This window comes from Dasypus novemcinctus, chromosome 6, assembly GCF_030445035.2.
Source record: "Dasypus novemcinctus isolate mDasNov1 chromosome 6, mDasNov1.1.hap2, whole genome shotgun sequence".
Taxonomy (NCBI): Eukaryota; Metazoa; Chordata; class Mammalia; order Cingulata; family Dasypodidae; genus Dasypus; species Dasypus novemcinctus.
Window position 1 is genome coordinate 7,469,926 of NC_080678.1, and position 17,500 is coordinate 7,487,425.

General features: G+C 54.6%; 1 protein-coding gene across 8 annotated transcripts in view; it reads left to right on the forward strand.

The window, feature by feature from the left end:
* The window catches only part of EBF3 (EBF transcription factor 3), a 118,503-nt gene that overhangs the window by 67,935 nt on the left and 33,068 nt on the right, over nt 1–17,500 (forward strand). For 5 of the 8 annotated variants that reach the window (XM_058298127.1, XM_058298128.1, XM_058298129.1 and 2 more), the window contains exons 7-8: nt 12,396–12,477; nt 16,412–16,556. In XM_058298127.1, coding sequence (XP_058154110.1) covers nt 12,396–12,477; nt 16,412–16,556 — 227 coding nt within the window. The remainder of the gene's footprint in view (nt 1–12,395; nt 12,478–16,411; nt 16,557–17,500) is intronic. The other 3 variants (XM_058298130.2, XM_058298131.2, XM_058298134.1) reach the window with 1 other exon arrangement.

Genomic DNA, 17,500 nt, shown 5'->3' on the forward strand with positions numbered 1-17,500 from the left:
GGAGTGGTAAAGGTTCTTAGAGGGGCCCGGGACCCCTGGGCCTCAGGCTTAGAGTCCGTGGTGTGGCCTCCTTGGGGGGCAGGCCATGGGGCCTATCGGGGACCCCAGCAGCTGGGTGAGGGCCACCAGTGCTGCCCGACCCATTGCCGCTAGCCCACTGAACTCTGACATCGGCAAAAACGACGTAAGCGTGGCAGGAGAGCCACGGCAGTCGGTTTTTAGTGAAGACCAGCCTTAGGACAAAGACAAAGAATAAAAAATGTCTTTTGTATTTACTTGAAGCAAATGAATGATATCAGGTGAAAAATATCTGTCTGTGCTTGTTCAGATTTAAGGCCTACAAATTTGCACCTTATTTCAATTTCCTGCATGCACGGAGGAAGTGCGAATAGCTTATTCAGAGGCAGATTAATGCAAAAGAGCTGAGGGGGCATAAATCTACAGGCAGTGACTTGTACCATCACGTAAGTGTAATGATTATCAAACTGGAATCAGGGCTCAGAGTATCAGCTTAACACAGAGAAAATTTGCTTGATGCGAGAGTATTAAGTCATGCTATAATATATCCATATACTGTGACTAAATTTTATAGTTCATGAAGCATATTAGTATTACACTATATCCTGGTACATTCAAAAGGTGATTTCCATTTAGATGCTCATTTTTCATGAAGATAAATATGACATGAATCATAATTTCCCTGAAGTAAATATTACAAATAATAAAATACTCAGGCAAGCAAGTTGAGGGATGGCGGTAATGGCTTCCATTTGTATGGTAAGTGGCAAACCTCGTGGCCTATCAAGTAACAAATTGAATGTTTAATCTTTCTCCGTGCAGATTGAGGATGGCAAAGTAGCTGTGGTCTCACAACAAATTGAAGCTTCTCTGGCGGCCCACACAGTGTCAGCTCTTTTGCCTGTGGAGGCCAATAGAGGGTGTCAGCAGAGCTTTGTCAAAATACATCATGAGCACGAAGTTGTAAAATTGCAATTTACGACAAGAAGACTTTGGGATAACGGGCAAATCTTAGGCATGCTAAATACACGGCAAATATTTAGAGAAGCTTTGTAAGCAATTTAAATATTGTTAGGGGAAGTTGCCTGGCATCTGGGGAGCATCCCAAGGGTGAAGAAAGAATTGTATCCCATCAAATGGCAAATAGTCTATTCCGAACGATAAAAATATTCTTCAGGTACCGGCTGATAGAATTAAGCTAATTGGTTTAAGGTGGTTGAAAGCCGGGCCAGAAATGAGGCTGGCGGCCGCCGGTCACGCCCGTCGCACCGCCCGTCGCCGTTGCGTTTCCCGCGGTACATCATCTTTGCTGATTTGTCCTCGCCTTTTGGAGTCCCACGTGCCCTCCCCCGGGCTTCGGGGTTCCTGGCGCGGTGACGGCGTGTTTCCGTTGGATCTCCGTGTCATTGGAGCGACAGCGTGCCTGCGCTGCGGCCAGCTCGCCGCCCGGTGTCGTGACACCAGGGCCCGGGGCCGCCGCCACAGTTCAGACGAGACGCCCTTGTACTGTACGTCCGGGGGATGTTCATTTTGTTAAAGGTTCTGTTGTATATTAATTTTAAGTTGCAGTGTCTGCACTACAAGATGACACCACTAGCATTTTGATTAAGGATTTTATACATGAAAAAATTTTCATTATCTGCGTTCCCAGAGCCCTCGCTGGATTGGTTGGCTGCCTGACCCGCAGCTGCGGCTCAGAGCGGCGGGGTAAACGCCTGGGCGTTAAAGTACGACCTGCGCTGTTTTCTCTCTTCTGTGAGCAATTAATGGGGCTTTTTACTCTCGGGGCAGTCGGCAGTCTTCATTGCAACAACCACAAAAACACGCGCCGAAACAGATTGTGCTCGTCTCCTCCCTGCTTTGGGAAAGTGCGGGGTCTGCGCCGTGACTCGGTCATGACTTGGGAGAAGCGGGCGTGGGGCTGGCCTCTCTGTGCACAGGGTCTCTACAGTTTGCATCTTGGCAGCTGGGAGATAGGCATGGGAAGAGAAGGTAAAGGACAGGCCCACTTCAGAACAGACACTGGGGTGTCCTTCCATCTGTTCACCCCTGTCGCTCTCAGCCTTGACTCCTTTAACGTCTGCCCCGCGCGGCGGGCAGGAGGTCCAGTCGTTCCGAGTCACCGGGAGAGTCACCCGCAACTTCTCCTGTCAAGCAGTGAAGGGCAAGGTTAGCCTCCCGGGACTCTGCTGCCGGCCACTTAGCTCCCGGAGTCAAGGCGCAGGCGGGGGGTGGGGGGCCCTGTTAGGACGGAGCCCCCTCCCGGCGCGGGAGCCCTGGGTGTGCTCAGAGCAAGCTCCAGGCTGGGTCCTCACCAGGCACCTGCAGGTTCCCCATCGACGGCGCGGGCGGCGCCCTCTAGTGGTCAGCGGCAGAACTGCGCCCTCCGTCCCTGCAGACCCCCGCTCTTCCTGAGACCCTCCATGGCAGGAGGGCAAAGTGGGGGACAGGGCAGAGTTGCGGGGGGCGCCCTCAGTGGATGCACACGGAGGAAACGTGCGGGCCTGTGGACATCAGGGCTTCGACCGATGCAGAGGTGGCGCCCGGTCCCCTGTGAGTCGGGCGGTCTCTCTCGGGAGGCTGCGCTGGCCCCTGTGGGGGGCGACGGTGACTTCAGGTGACCCTCTCTGCAGGCCGGGCTGGAGTCACGGGGCTGCGGGGGGCGGGGGGCGCTTTCCTTCCCAGGTTCTCCACTGTCCCCACTCCGTCCTGCGCCGGGCCATCTGCAGCGCCACACCACACCGGGGTTTTGATCACTCTCTACCTTTTTGTAATTGCGGAATCATAAAATATTTTAATTTCAAGGTTAGCAATTTTCTCTTGCATACTTAATTTATAATTAGCTGGTTTATAAACCTGTTCTGCGAATATAATTTTACTGTTGCCAAATGTTCTTCATGAATAATTAAGGGCAAATCCCTATTTATCAAATTATTAATATACTTAATGGCCTTGTTTTCATAAACAATGCATCGGAGTTGAATTTAAAGAAACCCTTCTTTGAGGGCTCGGTGCTCGGTTCCCACCGAGGCGACGCCGCTCCCCGAGCCGCCGCACAGAGGGCCACTTGTGGGCTGCCCGTGGCCGGGCCCCTTGGCCCACAAAGGCCCAGGTATCAGTAGCTGGACAAACACAATGGCCATTCACCGGCGGGGCCGGGCCGCCGCGGCCTGGCGAACAATGTTGCCATTTGTTCCGGCGTTTCACCAGGAGCGTTTTTGGAGGAAATGGAACCGATGAAACCGTCCTTTCAGCCTTTAGAGCTATCTCCTGGCGCGTCCTGGCCCTGGAGGGGCCCCGCCTCTCAGAGGGTTCGGACCTAGGTGTGTAAAAAGGGCCCAGGTCACCCTCGAACTCAGAGGCCGGGACCCCGCTGGATTCCGGTCCAGGAGGGCGGACGGGGAGCTGTGGACCCCGCGCCATGGGGAAATGGGAAAGCGCGCCGGGGGGCGGGGCGCGGGGGGCGTGGGAGAACAATGCACCCCGAGGCGCGCGCTCCCCCTCCTTCCTTCAGCTCTCTTAAATTTCATCGAGGACAACCAAACCCTTCTTTCTCTTTGTACCCAAGTTCAGATCATCTTGCCATGGAGAGAAGGTTCCCAGCTGAAGCCATGGAAGTAATAAGCAGAGCTCTGAGGCTTAATGCCGAGCTCGTCCTTTCAAACCGGGCTCGGGGAGGCCACGGGGCGCGGTCTCGGCCCCGCCGTGCGCTTTAGGGCCGGGGCGAGCGTGGGAACCCGCGGTCCCGCGCGCCCGCCCGTCACCGTGGGCCAGGTATACAGTCGGCGCCCGGAGAGGCAGCGTGGGCCGCGGCCCTCACTCCTCGGGCTGGCATGTGCGAGCCCACCGCCCATGTGTGTGACTCGGCGTGTATGATTCATTCCAGAGCAGTTTTAGTCCTCATAAAATATTCATTTTGGTTGTGCAGGGCCCTGTAATTGCCATCTCTCACCCTGAATTATTTATACCTCGCACAGACTGACAAAGCTTTGCCATGCGGCCCTAGATGAATCAGAAACAGGGGCCTTTGCAGCCGACAGCATTATAGTCCCACAAAATATGGCACCCACGTCATTCCGGGCTGCCTCATCTCTAAATCCAGCTTTTCTTGATTTGACATTTTCTTTACTCTTCCATTGTCTTAGGCAGGCAGAAAGGTTGCCTCTTAACTCCAAGCAGCAACCTTTCTTGCTTGCGTTAGAGCCGCTGTGCTTGAGAGAACTAATGTATCTTTATTGCCCTTACTTTTTTATGCTTGGTAACAAGACGGTACTTGGGCTCACTTTGGAGCTATATATTATACATTAGCGATAAAATGATGCAAATAGTCTAGAAGACGACTCAGCCCGAGAGTGGAGATCGGCCCCCATCAGGCTCCTTGTCACAAAAGCAGAAAATGGACGGTGGCCCCGCGGAGTCGGGGCGGCCCTGGGGCTCGGCCACTGGCCCCCGGCCCGGCGAGCACACCTCCGCTTGGCAGGGAGGTGCGCCCGGTGTTTCCCGGTGCTTCTGCCTCCCACCACTAACAGACCTCCTGGTCAGGGGACTCGCGGGCACCTGGCTCTGTGCCTCTCTCTCCCCCTCTCTCTGTGTCCTTCTGTTTCTTCCTTTCTCTATTCTCTCTTTCCCTCTTCTTTGTCTCTCTCACTCTTTCTCTGTCTTCTCTCACGCGCTCGTGCACACACCACGAGGACCCGGCAGTTGGGAAGTCAGAGTGCAGGCCACTGCCACCCCATGGAGCTGTTTGGGGAGCGTGTGCTCACGAGAAGTGGGTGCCCCGTGGACTAGCTCCACCCCTGCACGGCCCCTTTAAACCAGGGAGCAGAGAGGACACCCACCCTGGATTTCGGCAGACTTTGTGCCCGCGTGGGGACGATGGTGCCTGTGGAAGTCCCTGGGCGCGGGGGGCTCCGGAAGCGGCCGTTTGGAATGCGCCGGAACCCCTGGCTGCCCGGCCGCCCGGGGCCCAGGACGGGGCCGACCGCGCGGGGAGCACCTTGGGCCTTCCCGCAGCCACAGAGAACCATTAATTTACGGCCGCTGGCTCATCAACAAAGGGCGGTGGGCAGGGCAGGCCGGCTGCTGCTCCGAGTAATGGATGGCCCGGACACGCACCGCTCGTGTATTTGTTGACACGAAGGAGTAATGCAGTTAAGGTTTTGCACACATGTGCCCCTCATTAAGCTGCATTACCTGCATTAAAACTAATAATTGCCACTCAGAGCTGTGCTCCCATTAATCATTTATAATGTTTTAATAAGTTTTTAATCATGGCCTAAAAGCCTGGAAAGCCGGGCAGAGGCAGGTTCCACGCTGGTGTCCCGCGTGCGCGCGCAGGCTCGATTTAAAATGTGATTTTTAAAAATTAATAATTCAACCTACAGAGTTGCTGCTGCTTCATTAAGCGAGCCGGCGTGGATGGGGGACATGTACCCGGAGTAGGCAAAGAGGAGCCCGGTTTTTCCCACGTTGGGGGGGATCCCTCGTGTCTGTTCCGAGGAGGCCTTCCGTGGACAGCGGAAGCAGGGGCGGCAGGAAACGGGCACGCGCCGCCTCCAGCCCCCTGACGCCGTGCGGCGTGCATGGCGGGAGGGGTCTGAGAGCCCCAGGTTCGGGTGCGCGCAGGCTCTTCATCTCGCACAACCTGCAAAAGTCTCCCCTGGAGCGGGCAACAAGTCAGTGGGGGTGCATTTGATGCGAGCCAAGTGGTGCTGGCATTTTTCTTAAATAAGGAGCTCCGTGATCAGAGCTGGCAAATAGAGCAGTGTCCAGAGGGAGTGAGGAAGCTGTTTTAATGAGCCCGCAGCGAAAGACAAAATACAGAGTGATTGGCAGGGCGAGTGATCTGCTTGGGAAATAATGTCAATGCCGCCTCGCCCATTAGAAACAGAGAAATAGGTAAGGGGGGCGGGAGGGGCAGGCCCTCGAAGCGGGCGCCCTGGCGCAGAGGCGGCGCGCTTCACGCTGCTCTCGTGCGGCGCGGTTGACTTCTTTTAAACAGATAACCTTATCAAAACTATCAGGAAATATCAGGAACAGCGAAAATACTAACTAGAACACTGACAGCGGCCCGGGGAGGGCAGGCGGCGGCGCGCACGGCTCCGGGGCGTAGCCGCACTCGCGTCTCCCCAGGTGTTCACTTCTCTGCGCCCACGGAAACCCACCCCCCCAAAGTTGAAGGCAAGAAATCCAGGTTCCCCCGCCCGGAAGCGGCTCTCGACCGGGGCCAGCCAAGCCTGGCGGATCTCTTTGGCATCGTTTTCCTGGGACACGCGTCGCGAAGTGCCTCCTGCGGCCGCTGCTGAAATTTTGGTGACAAGGAAGACCGTGATGGCAGAAATGGAGCGCAAGGCCCCGTGCGGGGACGGCGGGGCCGAGAGCGGCTCCGGACCGGCAAGGGTTAATTTTCTAAACCTAATAATGTTCGATAGCGAGGTATTTGTCAGGAGATAAAGAAGTGATAGAATCTGGGAAGTGGGTCCCTTGGCGATTGTAGTACAAATATTGTTAATGCGGGTTGGTTACTACCGCGCAGGAAAGTAAAATAGCTCGCGTCCACTGGAGACGGAATCTGCTACACTCAAGCCAGAGCCCGCAGACAAAGGCCAGTAATTGTTGAACCGCGAGTCAAGCCGTGGATCTTCTCCAGCGCTCCTACGTCTGCATTTACACGGAGGGGAGCGGTGGGCGTGGGGGCCCCCCCGGGAAGACCAGGACTGGGTGGGGGCTGGGGAGGGGGGCCAGCGACCCCAGGCCCCTCGCTGGGGAGGGGGAGCCCCTGACGGGACATCCGGCCCAGCTGTGAAAGCTCCCGGCTGTCCCCCTCTGCCCCCTTCCCTATGACGTCACGTAGCTCCAACCAGTATATGAGACCCATAACTTGAAATGGGTGAGAATTTAATAAGGCCGGCGTTGGAGCAATTTGTCATGGCATATTTGAAGAATAAATCAGACTAATGGAGCAGATTTCTCCCTCCCGTACGGCCTTCAGGACCGGGGGGGGGGGGGCCTGGGGATGGGCGTTGGCGGGAGGTGGGGGACGAGAGGGTCCCCGGCGTTTTGGAAATCCAATGCGTATTGACCCGGGCGCTGTCGCGGCGCGGGCCTCTGATGTCAGCAGAACGCGGCCTTGTGTGGGGACTGCTCGTTACAGGGCTGGGAGGGAAGCACATTGTCTGTGAAGCGCCCGAGCCCGATCGGCTAGGATGGCTCAGTAATCGATACTCCCGCGACTGATGGCCGGGCTCGCGCACACCGCAGCTGCGGCCACTGCTTTCAGGGACTTCCCAGTAATTAGCCGAGCGCCGAGGCACTCCACTGGCCTCCTCCTGGCGGGCGGAGAGGCTCTCAAAGGCGCTCTCTCTCCACTGGACTCTTAACTCTTTCATTTCAGCTGCACAAGGAGGGCGCAGCCTGCGGCGTCGTCCCCGCGCCCCGGCTCTGGGCGCCCCCTGGGTGGCCGGTGACTTGGCGCGTGTTGTCAGAATGGAGGTGAACCTGACGTAAAATGACCCCTTTGAGAGGATTCTGAGGTCGTTAGGAACTGTCACCGTGTTTGGTGGCCATCCCCAAGACCGAGTCCCAAAGCGTTTTCATCGCCCCAAAGGAAGCCCTGTACCCCTCAAAGCACTTGCCCCCCCATACCGTCCCTGGCTAATGCTGGGGGAGGGGCTTTCCACTGTGTTTTCTGGTTGGTTTTCTTTACTCACTTCTTTGTTAAGGTTCTCGGGCATGAAGATGCTCCTAGCTTTGCGTTCTGGATTCAGCAGCTAAAATCGTGAGGGCTCGGTCTGGGACGGGAGTCCCTGCAGCCCCTGGCGGGCCCCCAGGGCTGCCATCGCTATGATTTGCACAAGGACCCTTTGGGTCTTCTGAGGCTGATCCGTTGGCACCGGCCTGCTGCTGGTTACAAGCTCTGCCCTGAAGCTGGCAGGTGCGCCTTCCGCCCCCACCGGGGATGCCGGCTCTTTCAGGCTCCGCTGGGATCCCCCTGGCAGCCCTAACTGAGGGCCAGAAGAGAGGGCCTGCGGGCAGGGGCTGGGGCCCTTTCCTTGGCGCGTGGCCGCGCGGCCACTCAGCGAACCGAGTGGCTCTCTATCTGGCCGGGCGTGGTCACACCTTGCGGCACTGGCCAAGGTGAGCCTGGGAACCATCCCCCACTGGACAGAGGTTAGAACCAAGCCCCCACCCGGGGCGCCCGAGAGCCGGGTGACCCCACACCAGTGTGCGCAGCACGCAGGGGGCGAGGCCTCGGAGCCGCCGGTTTCCTTCCTCTCCTCCGTCGCCAGGGCGCGCAGGCCAGACCTGCTGCCCCTTGAAGGAGACCAGCTCCTTCTTTGACCAGTGGAAGGGAGTCCTTGCTGCGGGGTGAGTGGCTCGGGCTAGGTGAGAAGCGGCAGCGGCAGGGCAGGCGGCGAGCAGGAGTTGTATTAATTACCTCACGCTCGCTGGCAAGATCATTTTATCCGCAACTTGGCCACTTTTGACCAAAGCGGCCAAGTTCTCGGGTGCGTGGGGGTGTGAGATGAAGTGCTTCTCATCAGCTTCTCTCTGACACACCAAATTCATTCCTTATGTAATTGATAATGGCCTTGGCCAATTATTTCCCACATTACAATACACAGAGGCCCCCTTTACAGGTTTTGCAGGGCTGTAATTAGCTATGCTAATATCTCCTTTATTGGCCCTAATACTGTGCGACACCTTTTGCCATCCTGAAAGCCACTAGAGCCCCATGTCCTGTCAGGACCGCTGATTATTGAGAAGGATAGCTTTAATCAAACATAATTGCAGTTAATTTTTCTCTCCTGCTCTCTGTTGCCAGCATCTAATGCCACGGACTCCTTGATATTCCATTAAATTACAATTAAACAGCCTCCTTTGTTTTTGATTGTCCTGAGCAACGCCACAAAGTTCTGTAGCCGCTTAAAGGAGGGCTGTTTGGTCCTAATTGCCTGCTAGCTCACAAAGGGCCAATTTACACAATACCCATGTAGAATTTAAACCGTTCATAATGTAATGGATATTACACAGGAGCCTAACACTACAATTAAAATGATTTTCATCAGATAGAGAAGCTCTGGCTAATCAGCTTCATAAAAGTAAATATAAATGAACTAATTCATAGCTTAAACACACAGAAATTGAGCAGACTTCGAAATTAGTTACTGCGGCGGGGCCTTGTCCCTTACCGCGTGGTGCGGACTGGGTCCTGGAATAGCAGGTGACCCCGTGACTCGTTCCCAGCTCAGCTTCCAGCATCCCCCCGCCCCCTCGGCGCTGCTGTCGGCATGGAGTTGTCTGCAGGGCGCTGACACGGAGTACGGTGATGGCCAAACTTTTGGCTCCCCGCATCGGGCATGCGCCTGCGCGTTGTCCCTGTGGAAATCGTGGCCTTGGAATAGAATGTCTAGCCGCCACTCAGGACATCAATTGCTGGAACCAAGAGCTTCTGGACCCCCCCCCACCCCATCCCCCCCCCCCCGGCACCCCCCACTCCCACCCTGGAGCAATGGGCCTCTGTCAGTCTCCCCTGGGGCGCACGCCAGCTGCGGCGGCTCTCTGGAGCCCAGTGGTGGCGTCCACGCGGCCTTCTTTCCTAAGCCCTGCCGACGGTGAAAGAGGAAACCTGACCTCCACAGTCACGGGAGCCCACCTCCTACCCCTCTCCCAGCTCCTGAGAACTTTCCGGGATTTCGTAAACTGTTTCCGAGTGGAATATTGCAGGGGAGTCGCTTGTGATGTGCAGCAGTTTATCTTCAGCTGCTGTCTTCCCCTCCTGCCTGGGAGAAACAAGTAAATAAAGCCCATATTTCAAGCTTGATTTACTCTGGTACCTACTGTGAAAGATGATGACTCTTTAGGGAAATAAAGACGGGGTCAGGGAATTAGTGTACATAATGGTCATTTTGATGATGGGCCAACAGTTGCAATGAGAGACACACTGTACACAATTAAGCATAATGTACTAATGACAGGTTAGAATTTTTATCGCCTCTTTGCGATCGAGCTGCAAATCCATGTTTAGCAGTAATAAAGAGTTTATTGGTGCTAAAGGCAAAGATTTTCTGACATAGGAAAGATTTTTCCTTTCATAACAAGAGTATTAAATCCTTTGTGTACCAGAGCCTGGAAGTGAGATATGTAAAGTGGTTGTCAGATATTTCTTAGGAAAAAGCCAATTAAAGGGTAATTGAGTAAAGGATGAGAATTACCGTTTGACTTCACATGTCGGGCATTCGATTTTCTCACCCCCTCCCCAAACGTCCTAATAGCGCATCTCACTGAGCACTTCTTGGTTAGAGGCACACAGTTGCCCGTTATCTAACTGCGGGTGGCAGCGGTGGCCGTGCCCTGGCTGGACCCTGCCCCTGCACTCTTGAGGAGGACGTCACCACTGGCGGGGCAGGAAGTGAGCGAAAGGCTGCTGCTTCCTGCCCACTGTCCAGTGCCACGGGAGCCAGGCTGCCGGCGGCTGTGGGGCCCGAACCTGCACTGCCCGAGTCAAGCCTACAATGTACGGCTGGGATCCTGGAGGGGTCCAGCGCCCAGTGTGGCCCCACACCCCTCTGCTAGTGACTGTCCCACTAGTGTGGCCAGCTCATCGAGGCCCTCCTAGGGCCACACTGTTTGGGAATGCCTCAGACCTGCTCCCTTTCGTGCAGGCGAAAAGGCGAGCTGAAAAGACCCCGAGGATGGGCGAAGGAGCCTCCTCTGGAGGAAAAGAAAAAAAACCCTTCCAATCCCAGGAAAGCTCCCGCGACCTGGTACCTGCAGGTCCCGCGGCCTCCGGCCAGCGCCTGCTCGCGAGATTAGGCCGGTGGTAATGCACAGCCTAATTGCACCGGGTGGCTCTCCCCGAGGTGGAAACCTAATTGCCTGACAGGACGATAACTTTGTGGCGCCCTCACCTTGTTAGGCCCCTTCTGAGGCGGTGCGGCTGCAGTCTGGCTGCAGGTGTGCCTCATTTACCTCTCCACCGAATGCACGGAGTTTAATTGCACGCTGGTTGTTAGGAAAAATTGGTCGGTGGAATACTAAGTGCCTGGCTGCACGCTGGCGGCAGATGGGGTGAGGAATTCTTGGGAGCTGAGTGTAAAGGTGAGGCGAGCCAGGAGAAGGTGTCGAGGTGGGCCTCCTGTAGCAAGGCCCCGGGTGGGTAAGGCAGCTGAGCCGGGCGGCCGCGCTCGGAGTCACCTGGACTGCGGAGCTCGCGAGGGCCGGGCCTCTGGCCTCGGAGACTTTTCCATTTTGTGGAATTGTTCCAGGAAGGAACACTGAACATAAGCCTGAGCTCAGTGAGCTCCTGGGACCCTGTAAACCCCAGGCCTGGCTCTCCCTGGAACGAAGTGGGGGGGTGTGTGGGGCCCCAGTGCGGCTGGACGGTGGGCACAGGCCCCTAAAGGGGGTGGCTGCGGCGTCGCGGGGCCCCTCCTTGGCCGCCTCAAGTTGAGGCAGCGGTCGGACGGGGGCGAGACCCCCTGCTTGCCCCGTGGCTGGAGTGGCGGTCTGGTTTCCCCATGCGTCCAGATGGTAAGCGGGGGCTTCTGCCTTTGTCCCGGAGCACGTGGGGAGGGCGGAGACAGCAGGATAATGTCACCCGAGGCCTCTGAACCCGCCTGCCTCAAAACTCAATGGCAAGATTTGGCGGGAAACAGACGTGGCCCCCGTGGGACCCCCCACCCCCAGCCCTGGGTGGTGCCTGCTCTCTGCCCAGAGGGCAGCAGACCCTTTCGTGGCCCTGCCCAGAACCCCCAGCTAATCCCTCGAGAGCATCTGTGGCCCTTGGCCCCCCCTCCCCTCCCAAATCCTTCCTCTCCTTAAGAGCTGACCCTGTTGTAACTTTTAAAGTCTTTTAACAAGAGTGTTTGCCTAGGCAGGGCTGCCCTCTGAGGTTAGGGCTGCCAGAGGGAAGAGAGGACACCCAGTTCAGTTTGATTTTTGGATAAATCATGACGTTATTGGCATGCTTTGAAAGAGCCCTGCACTAAAAATGATTTTTTTTTTAATCTGAAATTCAAATTTAGCTAGGCTAAATTCACTTGCCGAAGCTGGCAGCCCTGTCTGGGGTGGACGTTACCCCCATATTAACGGCAGGTTGTGCAAAGACCCAGGCAAGAGATGGCAAAAGTCACAATTGTTATAAAACTTGCAAATCGAAAATATCAAAAACATTAGGGCAGACCCAAGTCACGACCCTCCACACATGAAGTTTTACGCTGCCCTCGGTGTCAGGCAGACCTGCTCCCTGCTCTCTTGGCGTTTTCTCCCATTGACACATCCTACCCCTCCCCTCCCTGTCCCCATTCAAGATTTCTTTTAAAAAGCTTGGGTGTTGTCTGATAAACCTAACAAGTATCCATTTTTGTATTTTATAGATTCTTTCTAAAGTTTTTCCTCAAGTGCAATCAGAACTGTTTGAAGAATGCAGGCAACCCTCGAGATATGCGAAGATTCCAGGTACACCCTTAAGGCCCGCGCACCACGGTCCTGACTGTTCATGGGAAATTTGAATTCTCTGAGTTGGAGATGGTTAGAAAAGAGTCTTTGGTCCTTCAGGTGCTTGGGAGAAAACCAGAAGTGGCTCGTGTGGGAAAGAATGTAAATCAAATGCCTTAAAAATGATCAGGTCTCTTCGGCACCCCAAGTCATCGAGTCCAGTGGTGAACCACCACAAACTAAATTCCCCGCTGAAAATAGGACCTGAGCTTTTATTTATTGATTTCTTGCTTATTTTATTTATATATTTATTTTTTACATTTTAAAACAGTTTGTTTTTTAATTTAAAGAACATTTTTTGTTTTTTTTCCCCCCATTATTTTTTGTTTTCATAGGATCTAAGCTTTTGCTCCTCTTCCAAGGTGTGCCTCTGAGGGTGGGCACGCCCCTGGGACTTGCCACGTTGGGGGCCAAATGGCCTGAAAAGAGAGGGGCAGAGCGTGGGAGGTTAAATGGGCCCCTCTGACGCTCAGGCCTGGGGAGTCCGTCAGGAGTGCTTCCAGTGGCCCTGAGAGTATTTTGAAACCAAGTCCTCCTAACATTAGGGGTCTCCAACTCGGCCCCCGTTTGCCCACCAGTACCCGCCAGTTGACCTTGGCATGACTGGCGCTGGGAGCCCGTACTGCCGACGTTCTAGGGCTTTCTTTGGTTCCAGCCTTTGGAATCCTCACACACCCTGTCGGCTCTGATCCAGTCCTTGGGCTCTTCTCAGCAAGCGAGCCGTACCTGCTTCAGGCCCCGTGCAAATCCCACAGCCTTGCCCTAGCTGGAGACTCGCTTCCTTTCATGCCTGACGGTGACGCTGGGTTCCTGGACCTGGCCTAATTCCTGTTTCAGGGTTTCCTATGAAGGAGAGAGGCCAAGAGCTGGCTGGGTTCTGGGATAAATGGTAGACTTGGGGATTTTCTTGCCTTTGTCAATGACGAGGATGCGATCAGTGGGGGAGAAGGGTGCTGTGCACCGGGGATAGAGTATTTTGCTACTTTTAATTGTAAAAACATTTGGGTAGAGGCACAAAGATGCTCCGAAGCTACCTGCCAGAGGAGAATTTGGCCGAAGTGGAGACCAGCCGAAGACCCCGAGGCCTGCTAGTTCGGAAGAGTCACCAAATGTGTCTTACTTGGGATTGAGACTTTTGTATCATCAAACTAGCGCAAAGTGTTTTTCAGAAGTTGCACGTAAGGTTGCGCCCTTTAGCAAAACGTGACGTCTGTCTCCAGGCCCAAGCAGGCAATCAGAGAGGCCGGGGGTCTCTGGGGTCGACATCAGTAACGCTCTCTAGCTGGGGAAAATGCTTCTTCCAAACAGCTGGACCTCGCGTCCATTTTTCATGCATCTTGGCTTCACAAGGCATTGGTGATATTGATCCACCTAAGCGGAGCGGAAGGTCACAGCTGGACCAAGTGCCTGCGTCCTCTTTTGTCTTGCTGGTGAGTGAGCGAATCATCAGTCACAACCAGTCTTGGGTCAGCCCTGGAGCCCGCAGTTACCAGAAGGGCTTCCTCCAGTCTGTTTAGCTAATCTCCCTGCCTCTCAGAAGGTTTATGTGGACTTAGGTGGACATCAGGGCTTACCCAGTCTTTCCACCTGGTTTCCCAGTCTCAGCACCTTCCCACAGGTGGACTGCAGGGCTGGCACACCCAGGAGACAAGACCGCAGCTCATCTGCTTCCTTTTTAGGGAACTGCACCGTTTTCCGCGCTGCCCAACTTATATATAGATGATGGAGCAGAGACGGTGCCTTTTTTGTGTTTATTTTTACCTGTTTTTGTTTCTTTAACATGTCATGATCTAGGAAACTTAAAAGAGGATTGGGTTGGAAAGCTGCTGTGGCTCAATCAGATGAGCTCCTGTCTACCATATGGGAGGTCCTCGGTTTGTGTCCCTCGGCCTCCTCGTGAAGGCAGGCTCGCCTGCAAGTGCCATGTAGCACCACCTGGCCCGCAAGCGCCACGGAGAGCCGACTCAGCAAGGTGACATAACAAAAAAAAGGGAGAAAAGCAAAAAAAACCACAGAAGAGCACGCAGCAAATGGACACAGAGAGCAGACAGCAAGCAAGCTGCAAGGGGGGAGGGGAAATAAAATAAACAAACAGAAGAACGCACAGTGAATGGACACAGAGAGCAGACAGCATGCAAAAAAAAAAAAAAAAAAGCCATGGCGGGGGATATAAAATAAAAAGGACTGGGTTACGGGTCTTTGCAGACCTCATTTGGCACCGGGGCCTGTGGATGGACTGCTGGGCTGGTGCTTGGGTGACCCGGAGCAGCTCCTTGGTCCCCCAGGCCACGGTAACTGGACCCACTAGTGGCGTGGGTCCTGGTGCAAGGCGCCACCCCAGCCACTGCCCCACCAAGGCTCCAAAGGGCAATCCCAGTGGCTGCCTTATGGGTGGCAGCGAAGAAAGAAGAGGTGGAAACTGGGCCAGCAGACATGGATGGTGGCACCTTGCATACCTCCAGGTGCCGCTCGGCCTGTGCGCGTTGGCACCTCCACCGCCTCGGCCTTGCTCCAAGGGCGCGACCCATCCAGGAGGCGGCTCTGACGGGGAGCACTGGAGGTTGTAGTGTGCCCTGCCCCAGCCCCCCAGTTTTTTGTTTAAAAAATCCATTATTCACCAACGCCTTCACATCTAGGTTTGCAGCTTGGGCTTTTCACAGTTGACCTTGTCTGGAATGCTTGAACGGGTCCAGAACAAGAAGGAAAGGTGGACGCTGCCTGGGACCCCCACCAGCCCCCCACCCACCTCCTCCAGCTGCACGTTTCTCTGGAGGGCTGCGGTACACGGGGTGGGTGCTGGCCCCCACCTTGGCCGCAGATTCCTGGCTGAGTCGGCCCCAACCGTGGCCGACCTGCAGGCGTCCTTCATCCCAGACTCCAGGAATCCTGCTGGGAGGCCTGTGGGAACCCCACGGCCCAGCGTGGCCATCCCAGCGATTCCGGGGATGAGGTGCCACGTGGCCCCACCTCTGTGGAGGGGAGCCTCGAGTTAGCTCTGCAGCTTCCTGTTTCCTCGGCCCCTGTCAGTGTGCCCTTTCTGGGATCATGCCATGGAGTCACCTGGGAAGGTGGCTGGGTCCCGAGGTGGCCCTGGGGGGGCTGCGCATTCCTTTTCCACTCCCACTGAGCAGCAGCTGGGAGCGCGGGGAGGCCGTATCCATCATCTCCTCCCCGGCCCTGTTCTGAACCTGGACTTAAGAATGGGGGCCTTTCACTCAAAAAGAAAGGAGGAAATTCCAGTGGCATACCAGGGTCAATAGCCATCACTGTGAACTTGAGAAAGAAGACTTTTCCTGGATTGGAAACACTTTCACTATTCATATTCAACTGTGTCTTTTCAGATGCAAAGAAGTTCATTATCAGACATTAAATGTAATTGTAAAATTGACCCCGAGATCCTTTGCGGATAGAATTTGGGTCCTAGGAGTGCCTCTGATTTATGAGACCTTTTTTTTTTTGGCAGCTGAATCCTCACAACTCTTCACGGGAGGACAGTCTCAAGTGAACATATTTTAATTAGATAAACTATCTGATCAATATGTGAGCAGATCAATCAAAACAGCAGCTTTAGAATGCCTGGCTAGAGGGGTGTTTCTGCAGCTAATGGCCAGCAGAATATTCCTCTGAACTGAATTCACTTGTTAGCAGAAAAGGAGAATCAGCTGTAATGAGTGTAGCTTTTAAAGAGAGGTAATTTTGAGTCGAAACCAAACCGTACCCCCCGCCCAACACACAACCACTTGTCAAAAAAGCTGTGAGTGCCCTTCACGCTGGGGGGATTTCCAGGAATCCAATGCTGTTTCCTTTTGTTCTGCCACAGTTAGGGCTTCTCCTGCCTCGCGGTAGCGCGTTTTCCTTTGCCAACCCCGTTTTCAAACCGCCTTCGTCTCCGCAGGTTGTCGTGTCTACAACAGTCAACGTGGACGGGCACGTGCTGGCGGTGTCCGACAATATGTTTGTGCACAACAATTCCAAACACGGGAGACGGGCCCGCCGCCTCGACCCGTCAGAAGGTACGGCTCCTTCTTATCTGGAAAATGGTAGGCACACGCTACATGTCCTTTTTTTTTTTCCTTTTTAAAGTTTCAATGCTTCTTTTCCTTTGCACCATCCTCTTGGGTCACGTCGCGTTGCCACGGCTGGGTCCACGCATGGGCCCTCCCTGCCTTCAGCCACAGTGGAGGAGGGGGACACGCTGCCCCTCGCCCTGGCCGAGGAGCGGCTTCCCGACTCGCCTCACCTGCCTTGGCCGCCATGTCTTGGTTGGTTGGCTGGGTTCTCGACTTTGTTTTGCATACAGCATTTCTTGCGGTGTTTTTATTTATTTGGTTTTCTTTGGACCCGGCCTTAAGCCCCCATCCTGAGGCTCATTCCCAGACAGTGTGTGCGTGTCTCAGTGGGGGTCTGCCAAGCTGGTGCAGTGGGCTAAGAGAGCCTGTCATTTCCTGCCCCTGGATGGGGGGGGGCGTGTGTGAGGGGGCGCAGGGGGCGAAGAAACAGACAAGCCAGCAGAACACATTTTCACCAAATGCTCGCAAGCAACTGAGTTTGTGTTTTTGCTTAATAAAAGAGAAGAGTTTGGGTGAGAGCGATAACTCTCGGGCCTTTATTCAGAATTCTGAAAAACCAAGCCCCTCATTCCACGTCCTGCCTCACGCCTCTCACAGTACCTGAAATCGAGCACATCCCCTTTCAAATAAGATCCATCTTCCTCTATAAAATATTTCATAAGCATCAACGAGATCCTGACCAACCTGAGTGGAGAAAGCAGTGCGCTTTTTTTTTTTTAAGAAGTGAATCGCAAACAAAACAGCATGGTTAAATCTCTTGGAGCAAATAGCCCATAAAACTAAATGGTTTTAAGACAAATCCCCTCTACTGAGGTCGTGCCTTCGAGAGCCCCACACGAGGTAGACAGACGCACGCTCGGGAAAGTGAATGAAGCGTGTGCAGATTATCAGAATGAAATATGATTCAGGCTCAA